Source organism: Ostrea edulis, chromosome 5 (assembly GCF_947568905.1).
Source record: "Ostrea edulis chromosome 5, xbOstEdul1.1, whole genome shotgun sequence".
NCBI lineage: Eukaryota > Metazoa > Mollusca > Bivalvia > Ostreida > Ostreidae > Ostrea > Ostrea edulis.
Genome location: NC_079168.1, coordinates 79,260,720 through 79,275,439, shown reverse-complemented (window position 1 = coordinate 79,275,439; position 14,720 = coordinate 79,260,720). Strand labels below are relative to the sequence as shown.

Genomic DNA, 14,720 nt, shown 5'->3' with positions numbered 1-14,720 from the left:
ACAAAAGTAGTGGTTGCTAAAAAATCTTCTAAAGAACCACTAGGCAAATTATCACCAAACTTATGCATAAGGATGAGGATAGGTTGTAGATAAAAAATTGTTCAAGGCATCATCCTGGGGGCAAAGGGTGTGGTCTCAAGGTCACTTCAAAGTTGACCTTAAATTTTGTTTTGTTAAAACTTTGATATTTTGCTTAGTATAAGGACTAGGATCATCAAATTTTGTCAGTTGATGCATCTTAGGACCTAATATCTTGTTGTCTCAAAAGTAGGTCATGGTGACCTACTTTTTGAATTTCGTAGGTAATTATTATTCAATGGATTTTGATGCATATCTTGGACACTTTTGAGCCTATGATCATCAAAAGTTGTCAGTTGATGGATCATGGGTCTTTGAAGTGCGTCATGTGAAAAGTATGTCACCATGACCTACTTTCTGAATTTTATGGCTAATCATTTATGAATACATTTTAGGTTGTTATTTCAGATACCGAAAGGTTTAGAATCATTAAACCTTGTAAGGTGATGCATCTAGAGGCCTCAAAACATATTTATAAAAAAGTAGGTCACAGTGACCTACTTTTTGAATTTTGCCGACATTCAAATTTCACGTTTTCAATTTTAGATGCATATTTTGGACACTATGAAAGCTATGATCATTAAACTTTGTCAGTTGATGCATGTTGAGTCTTCAGAGTGTGTTGACTAAAATGTAGGTCACTGTGACCTATTTTTGGATTTTGACGGCTATATTTGAATATTTCAGACACTATTTGACTTACAATCATCAAACTTTGTCAGTTGATGGATCTTGAGTCTTCAGAGTGTGTTGACCAAAAAGTAAGTCACTGTGGCTTACTTTTGGAATTTGACGTTTATATCTGAATATTTCAGATACTATTTGACTTCAATTATAAAACTTTGTCAGTTGATGCATCTTGAGTCTTTGGAGTGTGTCGACCAAAAAGTAGGTCACTGTGGCCTTCTTTTGGAATTTGACGGCTATATTTGAATACTATTTGACTTGTCAGTTGATGCATCTTGAGTCTTCAGTGTGTCGACCAAAAGTAGGTCACCGTGACCTACTTTTGGACAGTTACATTTAAATTTTCAGGTACTATTTGACTTAACATCATCAAACTTTGTCAGTTGAAGCATCTCGAGTCCTCGGAGTGTGCAGACTATAAATTAGGTCACCTTGATTTACTTTTTTAACTTCAAAGCTATATCTAAATCAAATGCTAAGAGGCCTAGAATCATGAACCTGTTTGAGTTGATGTATCTTGAGTCCTCGGAGTGTGTCAATTAAAAAGTAGGTCACTGTGATATACTTTTTGAATTTCATGGCTATAGTTTTGCCTGTTCTACAATGTATCAGATTAGCGATTCTAGGCCCATGGGCCTCTTTTTTCCTCTATGCATTAACTTAGGAATCTGAAATTTGATATTTTGTCACCTAGTAATGAGTATAGATACAGATCAAGTTTCACAAAGATTTTAAGACTTAGTTGCATGGTTGAATAAAATTCATCCATGTTTGTTTTCCATACTTTTTTTTCACCTGCATGCTTTGATTTTGGAAGCTGAAATTTGGTATGTGATTCACTAATATATCGTTACAAATCAAAATGAAGTTTCGTCACAGTTGACTGATTTTTTCTTCAAGATTTAAGGAACATTGAGCCAACTGTAGTTTTGCAAACTTTTCTCTATATTTCTTAACTTAGGAATCTGTGTCACAGGGTTATTCTAAAAAAAAAAACAAAAAACCTGTAAAACTTTAGTCTTATGGTTGACTGATTTACTGAATTAAGGTAGCTCCACCCTCATGTTTCACTTCCGTTGAATTAATTAATATTTATTCTAAGAAAAATTGTTAAACTTCATCTCATGGTTGACTGAATTAATTCTTGTATTCTGCCTATAGTTTTCTGTAATTTTTTTTATTGTGTGAGATACATGTACATAATTTAAGGCATTTCATTTTGTGATAGAGTTTGTCTGATTCGCTGCATCTATCTTCGAAGATATCAAAAACAGTATTTTTTGGTATTTGATAATAATGATATCTGCCCGATTGTCCAAAATTATATTCACTCACAAACAGTGCAGATGATTATTTACATGTTTTGAATATCAAAATCAAAGAAAATGCAAAAGATGATTCAATTGAAATATCAAGAATGGATGTCACATAGGGTATCAGTAACATACATATAGACTTATCAAAGTTTATTTTCCTATATTTCTTTTATTGTTATTTAATCATTTTATCTTGTCAATGAATAAATAAACTGTTGACGAAAGATTATTCACACAGAATATTAATTAAGCAGCAACTTGATTTGAGACTAGTCATGGACAACACTTACAAAATGCTTGCTTTATCGATTGATATAAGTGTTATAAAGGTTAAAATTATTGTTAGATGATACAGTCACACCATAGTATATTTTGTAAATTTGTATATTCTAAGTTTCAAAGACATACTCTTTTAGATATAATTCGAAAGTGCATCGTTAGATCACGCAAGTTTCTCAGTTGGTCTATTGTTATTTGCTTACATTGGTTGAGCATTGTTATACACCCGTCTTTAGACGAGACATATTGTGTACAGTGATGTCTGTACGTCCGTCTGTCTGTTTGGGGGTTTTCTGTTTCTAATTTCATCTTTCTGTCACATATCAAGCTGAAACTTGCTTTGTAGCTTCTTTGTGGATCACTCTAGATCATGTTGCAATTTTGACCCATTTTGACCTCCCTTGCAGGAGTTTTGCCCCTTTATTTGAAAATTATTGTATAGAGGATGCATAATTTTGTACAGTGAACTCCCACAATTTTCAAGCGAGGACCATCTTGTTTAAGAGAGTGTTTGTATGGGTATGGAAGATGTGCATGTGGCAAGGATTTTGATTTCCTTCAATATCTGAGAAAATTACAGGTTATTGAATTTAGTCATGCAGTTTTGAGGAATTATATTACATTGAGAGTGCATGATTTGTCTTTTATTTTTCCATCTAGTTTTCAAGTGTGAGGACCTAAATTCTTATCTTGCAGAATATTTACATGGGTGTGGAAGATGTGCATGTGGCAAGGATTTTTAATCCATTTTGAGGAAGTATTGTATCAAATAAAGGACATGGTTTGTCCTTTTAACTTCTTTCAAAGTTTAGATGTAAGCTAGCTAGGTATTTGTAAACAACTTGAAGATGTGCCCAGTGCAAGGAAATAATTCTCAACATTTTTTAAATTTTCTTTGACGTTTTAAATATTTACAGGTTGTCGAACTTGGTCAAATATTTTACACACAGAACTCTTAGTTTGTCTATCTACCTCTTTTCTAAGCTAAGATCCTTTCTTTATATTATATGCAAAGAAAGTACGTGTATGATGATGGCTGATACTACCTGATGCAAAGTTCTACAAATTACACTTAGTACTTGTTACTTGTTGTGCAGCTTCCTTGTGGGCCATTCTAGATCATGTTGAAATTTTTATCCATTTCCGCCTCTCTTGCAGGAATTATGCCCCTTTATTTTACATTTAATGTTACGTGAAGGGTACATGATTTGTCTGTCTAACTCCTACTACAGTTTTCGAGTGAGTACCATCTTGTTTTACAGAGTGTTTGTATTAGTATTGAATATGTACAGTGGTAAGGATTTTGATTTTCTTCAATTTCTAGCTCAACTGAGCCTAGCTTTGGATTAGTCCGTTATTGTCTGTCATTGTCATTGTGGTCGCGGTGTCATCATAAACTTTTCACATTTTCATCTTCTTCTCCTGAACCACTGGGCCAATTTCAACTAAACTTGGCCAAAAGCATCCTTGGGTAAATGGGATTCAAATTTGTTAAAATGAAGGGCCATGCTCCCTTCAAAGGGGAGATAATCACAAAAATGCAAAAATAGGGTGAGGTCATTTAAAAATCTTCTTCTCAAAAACCACTGGGCCACATACAGAAAAGCTTCCTTACATACTGGAAATTGAAGTTTGTTAAAATCATTAACCCTAGGGGATGTTGGGGCCACAATAGGGGATCAAAGTTATACATGCGAATATATGAAGAAAATCTTTAAAAATCTTCTCAAGAACCACTAACTGGGCCAGAAGAGTGGAGATTTACCTGAAAGCTTCCTGATATAGAGACAGAATAGATTCAAATTTGTCCAGATCATGGCCCCCGAGGGTAGAGTGGGGCCACATTTGGGGATCAAATTTTTACATGCTGATATATAGGAAATCTTCTCCAGAACCATTGGGCCAATTTCAACCAAATTTGATACAAATCATCCTTAGATGAAGGGAATTCAAGTTTGTTGAAAAGAAGGGCCATGCCACCTTCAAAGGGGAGGTAATCACAAAAAAGGGTTTGATTTACATGACATTTTGGGTATTCCCTATTCCATAGGATGACAGTCTTTCTTCTTTTACTTCGATTTCTATTATAATACTGTATCGCCTCACTTTACAATGCCCTAATGGAGGTATATCAATATTTTTTTAGGTTTTGATTTTCTGTGGGGAGGAGAAACAAAGGCCCACAATGATGCACAGGAAGATTCATGGAGGAGGATCCTAGAATTTCTTTCCAACCAACTAAAGTGTGATAAACTGACCAACCACTCCCTACAAACAGACAGTAAATTGTGAGACAAAGAGTGTTGATATTGTGAAGCCACGGAATTAGTACTGCTTTTTTACAGTTGTTACATGTTAGCAGATTATACAGACTGTAATGTCTATAAAATATACCGGTGACCAGAAAATTATTTATACAAACAGGGAGATATGAAATATACTTCTCCATGACTGTAAGTCACTTATAATAAAACAAAATAAAAAAATATTGTGTTGGTTTTATTTTCGCTATGTTTGCAATTACATTAACTTAGGAAGAAATACTACCCGTGGATATGGATGAAAAGTAGAGGATATCTACAACAATATATTGGAATTGAAAACTTTCAAATTTGCCCTCTGCACCAGGCATTGTTGTATTTTCATCAATTTTAAACCTAAAGAAAACTATTTGCATATTACGCATTCATTTTTGAGAGACAAAAAAATCATAAACACTACTTTTTATATCTTGTTTAAATTGCCCCGGCTGATTTTCACAACTTCTTCAAGAAGTCAAAACCGTTGTTAATTTCAAATACCTGTATTAGCTGACCTCTTTAAATTTGTTGTTGAAAATAAATAAAAACACCTTAATTGGGATTTTAAATGCACAGAATATATACAAGTTATACACATGCAGGTCGGTCTTTGCATTATCCAGACGGTTCCGATATTAATTTTGATAATATTTTTCATTGAAAAACGAAACTTGATCAAACAAGTGTAACAGGACAAAATCAATTATTCCTATATGTACGGAGACATATATACGAGGGTTGTCCCAAAAAGTCGTAGACAATGTTAATGATTTTTGAAATGTGCATCAACTCCAAAAGATTTTTTATATGGGAAAACTTTTACTTATTCTAAACAAAAATATAAAATTTGAAATAAGTAATTAAGGAGATAAATGGGATGTTACTGAATAAAAAGATATATATCTGCATTGTTGGTGCACATAAAAAAATAAGTAGATATTTTCTTTATACCGCTGATTTAGATGAAAGCAATTAGTTTCATATTAAATATATCGTATTCAAATTTATATCGATGGAATCAGTTATCTTTTTCGCGTAACATACTGGTTTTATAACCACAGGACGTCATAACCGGCAGAGAAGTGATGTCATTTATAAAGGTACCTGTAATGAAATTTGCGCGATATGATGATGTCAACGCCATTCTTGGCACACGAGAAAATATTATGTAGGCCATTGTTTGACCCCCCACTCAAAGAAACAAGAGATGGAAAGCACATCAGATCACCAGAATGTTAGTGGGCATTAGTGTTTAAATGGCACAAGATATGTATGAAGGGAATGACATTAGAACCGAAAATGGGAAGGCCATAAAAAAGAAAAGAAAAACTGCGAAATCCTGAAAGTAAATAACGTCATGTAATGGACGGAGATGAAGTTTGTGCGCCGACAACTATGATCATATATTTTTTATTTGCGTTCTACGTCATCATGAAAAAAGATATTATGAAACTTTGTAAACAAAACTCCAAAATGATGCTTTTAAATTACAAAAGAAAATCAATATTTTTTTTTCTAACTAATAAACAAGTTAACATTGTCTATGAGTTTTTGGGACAACCCTCGTATATATATATTTATAATACTTACTGTGACTGAAGAAGACCGGGAACACGGTCAAAATATTTCTACAAAAGTGTTTAGAGGTTTTTTTTTATACAAATTATTATGTATATATATATATATATATATATATATATATATATATGCATGTGTGTTTGTGTCTCTGCTATATACAAAAGAAATAAAAATACTGAGGGCAAAATGGAGACTATACCAAAGCAATCTAATTAAAATTTGATCCTTTGATCCACTCATCAAAGTATGTAGCGATAGTAGATGTGTAGCAATAGTAGATGAGTGTATCAAAGGATTTGATTTTAATTAGATTGCTACCAAATGGCTTCAAGGATGTATCGGATCTTACTCTGGTGGTTTCAAAATAACAAGAAATGCTCATGTGCAGATTTTCACTGTTGAAAGTCCATCGTAGAGAAATTTTGAAATACTGTAATTGCTCAAATTCCCAACAATATCATGGCACCTGTCCCAGATGAATTGCACGGCCTGTAAGTTTCTAAGGGCATGTTTTGAATGGTCTGTACATATCTATGGTCAAGGCTTGATATTGTATGGAATTATTCTTGCACAGAATGATGAACAGTTTGCAGGGAAGGGTGAACAGTTTGTACAGAACAGTGAACAGTTTGTAAGGAACGATGAACAGTTTGTAAGGAACGATGAACAGTTTGCAGGGAAGGGTGAACAGTTTGTAAGGAATGATGAACAGTTTGTAAGGAACAATGAACAGTTTGTAAGGAACGATGAACGTTTTTTTATGGAACAATGAACAGTTTGCATGGAACGATGAACGGTTTGTATGGAACGATGAACAGTTTGTATGGAACGATAAACAGTTTGTATGGAACGATGAACAGTTAGTAATGAATGGTTTGCAGGGAAGGGTGAACAGTTTGTACCGAATGATGAACGGTTTATATGGAACGATGAACAGTTTGCATGGAACAGAACAAAATGCTTTGGAGTAGTAACAGGCTTTAGGGTGTTTAGTACAGGAATTATTTCTCCTCTCTTTCAGGGAGACATGTTTTTTGTACTTTCTGTCCGTCCATCTGTCTGTCACAAAATCTAGCTTGTGAACACTTCTCCGCCTATATGGCTTATCGGATAGACTTGAAACTTTGTAGAATGCTTCATTGCCATTTAAAAATTGTAGATTTGCATATTATTGGGACAGGAGGATCCAATTATTTTCCTAAAAGTTATAGTGGATCTAAGAGGAGTAGAGGATGTTAAAATAGCTTATGAATGCTTCTCCTCCTAAACTCCTAAATGGTTTATCGGATAGACTTGACATATTTTGTACAATACTTCAATTCCATTTTCATATAAACAATCTTTAGTTATCTCAGGTGAAGCAAAATACAAGCAGTGGAGAATCCCTGATAGAACTAGATAACACACTTATTTGAGGTACATGTATATAGGCAAAAGCTGTTGATGAGACCACAGTCTCATCTGATCACTTGGAATTATGTAGTTAGTACTCCAGATTGTGGAAAATAAAACACTAAATTTAAAATATGAATGCTCTTTTAAATCACTAGAAGTCGTTTTGATATTGATGTGCATATATAATTAGCCTAATACATCCCCCCACAACAGTGTTGTCGTATATTGAGTTTTTATTATCATAATGACAATTTTTAAAAAATGATTGTAAAGATGATTAAAAGTTTTATTTATTTCTGTTATTTTCCACAATGAAGAGGAACACCTAGGCATACTACAACATATACATAGCCGATTATTTATCTTTTATTTTAACAAAGAATTGTGTCGTATATTTGTCATGATCTCATCTTAAGAATTCATGCAAAAGACCATGCATTCACTCTTTTCTGATTTTCAGGAGCCAGAGAATAGCCAGACATCATCCTTGGTCTCATATAGAATTCATTAATGAGACCAATATTCTATTTTTGATATTGTAGAGTCATGAAGTCAAGATATCTGCCATGGTCTCATCAAAACAAATAGATATCCATTTAGAATATGTGCAACAATGCATGTTAATTGAAGAACAACAAAGTAGGAAATCTCTCTCTGTGTATGTCATCTTCGCAAGCCAAGGGTTTTTGGTCCATTCCGCTCCCCATGTGAGCAGAGTGGACCAAAAACCCTTGGCTTGTGAAGATGGAGTGTATGTGTGACGATTTGGACAGTTTTTTGTCCATTAATAAAGGATTTTGTGAGTATCCCCACAAATACGCCGTACTTTGACTATATATGATTTCCTCTTCTGGTAAGAAATCACCATTGATGACAGATGTCTGATGTGCAAACACAGTGTGAGCAGACAATTTTAAGAGCCCTGTCGATCGCCAACTGATGCTACCGAATACTTGGGGACACATCCTGTCGTACGGACAACTGCATTTATCTCGTAAGCTGCAAGTTCTGTGACCAAAAATATGTGGTTGAAACTGGACACCTATGTAGAAGGATCAATAACCACCCGTCTACCATTAAAACCAAAAATGTCAAAGAACGTGTTGCCAAGCATTTTAATCTCGTGGGACACAAATGGGAAGATATGACGGTTTTGGTTATTGACCATAATATTCACTTGAACAATGTGGAGAAAAAAACAAGGAGAAATTCTGGATGCATAGACTGACGTCATTCCGCCCCAATGACATGAACAAACCCAATGACTTCACCAGAATGAATGTGACCTAGCTTCCCTTAGTTATTACTCAGTGTTGTTCTGCTTGTTTTACACTTTCAGTTTCACCTCTACTTCTTGTCACAGCATCATCATTAGCAGTCAATGTTATAAATTTTGATTTACTTTTCATTATTATTTATGATATCCAGACTTATAATTCCCCTATTTACTCCCCCCCCCCACGTTTTTACTATAACAAATTGTATTAATTTATATATATAATTCTATTTAATTATATGCCCGTCAAAGACGGGACGTATTATGGTGTGACATCGTCCGTCCATCCGTCCGAACCTTGTAGGCAGGATACAGACCGAATCGTAAGCTCCAGGATTTTACAACTTGGTACATTTGATCACCATGATGAGAGGAAGATGCCTATTGTATTTAAGGTCAAGATTATAGTATCACTTAGTAGGAGAATCTAGTAAGAAACCCTTATGGGCAGGATACAAACCGAACCATAAGCTCCAGGATATTACAACTTGGAATATTTGATCACCAATATGAGAGGGAGATGCCTATTGTTTTTCAAGGTCAGAAGTCAAGGTCACAGTATTACTTAGTAGGAATACCTTGTAGGCAGGATACAAGCCAAACCATAAGCTTCAGAATATTGCAACCTGCTACCTTTGATCACCATGATAAAAGGAAGATGTCTATTGTTTTTCAAGGTTAGAAGTCCAAGGTCAAGGACGTAGTATTACTTAGTAGGATAACCTTGTAGGCAAACTACAAACCGAACCGTAAACTCCAGGATATTGCAACTTGGTATATTCGATCAACATGATAAGAGGACGATGCCTATTGTTTTTCAATGTTATAGATCAAAGGTCAAGGTCGCAGTATCACTTAGTAGAAATGTAGGCAGGATACAAACCAAACTGTAAGCTCCAGCATATTGAAACTTTGTACGGTTGTTCACCATGATGAGAGGAAGATGCCTATTAAGTTTTCAAGGTCAAAGTATTACAGGAAAACGTAATGTACCGTTGGCGGTACTCTTGTTTTTTCATATTATTGTAGCGGACAGTATAAGAGGGAACTTATACTGCCTCGTTAGTGAGCTAGCTTTAAATTTCCAGTGATATGGTAAAGTGTCTCTCTTCATCACACACGTTAAGCAATGTGCGAGTGTGATGGGCACTTGGCTAGGTCACCACTACAGGTTATATTATTTCATTTTTGAATCACAGTTCAACACTAGTTATATAACTTTACACGTCCAGGTACACAATACTCATTATAGCAAGTTAACATACCACTTAATTATACTGGTTAATAGTTAATTCGTTCTTTGTTTTTGACTTTATCCAGCGCAAAACTGTTCAGTTCAGTCTTGACCCTCGATCAGAATTAGACTTTTCTATAGCCTCTGTGGTCGAGTGGTTAGAGTATCACACTCAAAAGCACACGGCCTCTCACCTCTGTCGGCGCGGGTTCGAATCCCGCTCATGCTGGTAAGTGAGAAAGTTTCCCAGTTTACTTTCGGAAGGTCGGTGGTCTCTTCCAAGGTACATTGTATCTGGGTTCTCTCTTCCACCAATAAAAACTGGGTGCCACCAGATAACTGAAAAATTGTTGAGTGTGGCGAAAAACATCAATCAATATGTGGACATTTTCTTTGTTTTCAGCTTTTGTAATTTAGTTTTAGTGTTAGTTTAGTTGCTTTTCTATTTAGTTTTCTATGTAAATATTCTGATATTGTCCTGAGCAAGGGACAGGTCATCCCAAAAATTTAACAATTCACTGTTCGTGCCGTTGTTCATTTTTAGTGTATCATATATCTTATGGTACATGTTTATCAGATAGCCTTCAACTCAACTTCATGACAAACAGGATGATTTCAGTTTCTCCACCTTCAACTTCCCAATATTCATGTAGCAATATCCCATTTTCACATGCATATGGTGTTTATATCTCTCAACTGATTCGATACGCAATTTAAGAGCTTGTTCGGAGTATGATTAGTTTTTAAATGGAGGCAGGCTACTGACAAACAAGTTGATGTTACACGGGTTTCAAAAGTCTTTCAGCATTTCACAAATTCTGTGGTTGATATAGTTCTCCAATACAACCTATCATTGGGTCAAATGCTGTCTGACATGCTTTTTACCTATTGTTAGGCCATTCCTGGCAAACATAATTTTCAGACAAGTCAACATAATTATCTGACAAGTCGACATAATTTTCTGACTATAGTCGACATAATTTTCTGACAAGTCAAAATGTCGACTTGTCAGATGATTATGATGACTTGCAGATCTTTTCGTTGACTTGCCATAAGTAATGTTGTCAACTGAATGGCATGAACTGGGCATGGACACGTTTTTATGTTGAATTTCTATACGCCTGTCTTTAGCTGGTCGGCTGGCCGTCCGTCCCGGGTAATGTTTTCCGGACTTTTTTCCGTAACGGATGCATGTACAACTTTGAAATTTGGTCACAATATCTCCCTCAAGAATTGTAAGAGTGAGTTTGCATTTCAGCTGGATTGGTCCATCCTTGACCTACTTTAGGGCTATAAGTAGGTCAAACAGTTTTCCAGACATTTTTTCGTTACAAATATAGATATTGCCCTGAAATTTACACATAAGCTTCCTTTCAGAGGAATACAAGTTCAGTTTGCATTTCAGCTGGATTGGTACGTCCATCTGTGACCTACATTAGGACTAAAAGTAGGTCAAACAGTTTTTCTGACTTTTTTTCCTTACACCTACAGATATTGCCCTGAAATTTACACATAAGGTTCCTGTCAGAGGAATACAAGTTCAGTTTGCATGCATTTCAGTTGGATTGGTCCGGCTGGCTGTGGCCTACATTAAGACTAAACGTAGGTTAAACAGTTTTCCGGACTTTTTTTCGTTATGGATACAGATATTGCCCTGAAATTTAGTCAAAGGCTTTCTCTTGGAGGAATACAAGTTCAGTTTGCATTTCAGCTGGATTGATCCATCCTTGGCCTACTTTTTGGAAAAAATAGATCAAACAGTTTTCCGGCCTTTTTTTTTTATTTTTTTTATTACGGATACAGATATTGCCCTTATATTTAACCATAGGCTTCCTCTCAGAGGAATACAATTAAGTTCAGTTAGTATTTCAGCAGGATTGGTCCATCCTTGACCTACTTATTGGAAAAAATAGGTCAAATGGTTTTCCAGGATTTTTTTCTGTACGGATACAGATATTGCCCCAATATTTAATCAAAGGCTTCCTCTCAGAGGAATACCAGTTCAGTTTGCATTTCAGCAGGATTGGTCCATCCTTGACATACTTTTGGACTAAAAATAGTTCACACAGTTTTCTGAGCTTTTTTTCATTACGGATACAGATATTGCCCTGATATTTAGTCAAAGGCTTCCTCTCGGAGAAAGACAAGTGCCGTTAACATTTCAGCTGGATTGGCGCACATGTAATGACCTACAGTACTTTAGGGTTAGAAGTAGGTCAAACAGTTTTCCAGATTTTATTGGGGTATGGTCACAGGTATTGCTCTGAAATTTAGTCACAACCTCCCTTTCAGAGAAATACATAATCAGTTCACATTTCAACTTAATTGGTGCACCACGACATACTTTAGGGCTAAATGTAGATCAAATGGTTTCCTGGACTTTATATCATCATATAGATATTCCAGCAACATTTTGTCACAACCTCAATGTCGGTGAAAATGTAATACATAATCAGGTCACATGTCAGATGGATTGGTGCACCATGACCCACTTTAAGGCTTTTCTGTTCAGAATGTGTGTTAATTGTATCAATTCAGAGTGCACAATATGCTTCCAGGTTGAATTTCACTGTCCGACGGGCGTATATTGTACCGTTTGCGGTGTTCGATCATTTTAATTCCATTTTAAATTTTAAGACAAGATCTTGAAAATTATGTGAAATTTTAGAAATTGATATATTGCTCCTAATATGTCCTTTTAAACCCTCAAATGATAACATAATTTTTTTTTTCGTATTTCAAGTGCTGTAGTGCCTTGACTCTGTCTATCTTTCTTCCATGTTGGAATATCAATAATTGCCAATTCGTTTCCATCTCTGTAATTCTTTATTTGAAGTAGGAAAAGATTGATTACAATACAGAAAACAACAAAACTTACTATGTTGTACAATATGTAAATATTGTACTTTCAGATATGATTAACAATTATTACTGATTGAAATATTGAGCTTAACTGATAATACTTCATAAATTGACAATTAATGCATGACTTATAGAAAGGTAAGCAAAATGAAATGTGACATCTACACTCTGACATGTGTTATAGTTTTGTTTACATACTTGAACTGACAATTTACCTTTTATAAATAACTGTAAATACACTATAAAGAAACATATCAAGTTTACACATTAAAACAACACTATTAAATTGATAATTACCGTGATTATTTTCTGATACATCATTGAATGCAAGGTGAAGATAACGAACAGTGATCAATCTCATAACTCCTACAAGCAATACAAAATAGATAGTTGGGCAAACACGGACCCCTGGACACACCAGAGGTGGGATCAGGTGCCTAGGAGGACTAAGCATCCCCTGTTGACCGGTCACACCCGCCGTGAGCCCCATATCCTGATCAGGTAAACGGAGTTATCCGCAGTCAAATCAGTGTGCCAAGAACGGCTTAACAATCGGTATGAAACACGTCAGACAGCATTTGACCCAATGCGAGGTTGTATTGACGAACTAGATCGTTATAACGACCACAGAATTTGCGAAATGCTGACTTCAATCGAGACTCTTGAAATCCCTGTACCATCAACTTGTTTGTCAGTAGCTTATCTCGATTTAAAAACTGACTATACCCAGAACAAGCTCTTGCATATCGAATCAGTTGAGATATATAAACACCATATGCAGGTGATAATGGAATATTGCTACATAAATGTGGGAAGTTGACGATGGAGAAGATGAAATCATCCCGTTTGTCATACAGTTGAGTTGTCAGTTTGCCGTTAATGTCTACTTTCAATAAAATATCTAAGTATGAAGCAGAAAAGGACGATTCTGTGGTGTCCTTTATTTCGAGCTCACAGGGATATATCAAATTGACCTATGAATGAAAGCTGTCATTGTTAATAGACAAAACGTCATCGATATATCTAAAAGTCGAATTGAAGGTCACAGCGAGAGATTTTTTCTTCTCACGTAGAAGTTTTTGAATAAATTCTGCTTCATATGAATATAAAAACAGGTCAGCTAACAAAGGAGCACAATTCATGCCCATGGGAATTCCAACAGACTGTTGGAAGACCTGATCACCAAAGACCACGAAGATATTGTCAATGAGGAACTCTAGCATATTTTTTATTTCAACTTCAGAGTACTTGTGCGTGGAATCAGAGTGGTGTTTAACAAAGTAAGTTTTTGAATGACTGATCACTAGATATGAATATTTCCGTTTTCCGTTTTTGTTGAAGAAGCAACTGTCTATGATGTTAAAAAGTCTAGTCTTTAATTTATCGTGAGGAATGGTCGTGTATAGTGTTGAAAAGTCATAGGTTTTAATGCTATTGATTTGGGGAAAATTCTGTGATTTCAAGTTTACTAAAAGTTCTTTAAAAATTTTTAGAATCCACATTTGATTAACACCACTTCTGGCATATGTAGTCGCACAGTAAGTTTGTAGTTTCTCCTTCACAGCTGTTAACATTTTCGTGAGGAGCAAAGATAGGGGCTTGGTAGAGCACTTACTGGATCCAGCAATGTATCTTTGTTTGTAAGGGTTTTTATGTAGTTTAGGAATCCAGTATGGGTACGGTAACTCATATTCATTCGACCCATTGACTGGAAT

The 14,720-nt window shown here is 35.2% G+C and overlaps 1 protein-coding gene across 2 annotated transcripts in view; it reads left to right on the top strand.

The window, feature by feature from the left end:
- LOC130055077 (acyl-coenzyme A amino acid N-acyltransferase 1-like) overlaps positions 1 to 4,846 on the top strand; it is a 31,362-nt gene extending 26,516 nt beyond the window's left edge. For both annotated transcript variants that reach the window (XM_056166365.1, XM_056166364.1), the window contains exon 9: positions 4,507 to 4,846. In XM_056166365.1, the coding sequence (XP_056022340.1) occupies positions 4,507 to 4,652 (146 nt within the window). In that variant the 3' untranslated portion in view covers positions 4,653 to 4,846. The remainder of the gene's footprint in view (positions 1 to 4,506) is intronic.
- The last annotated feature ends 9,874 nt before the right edge of the window (positions 4,847 to 14,720 follow it).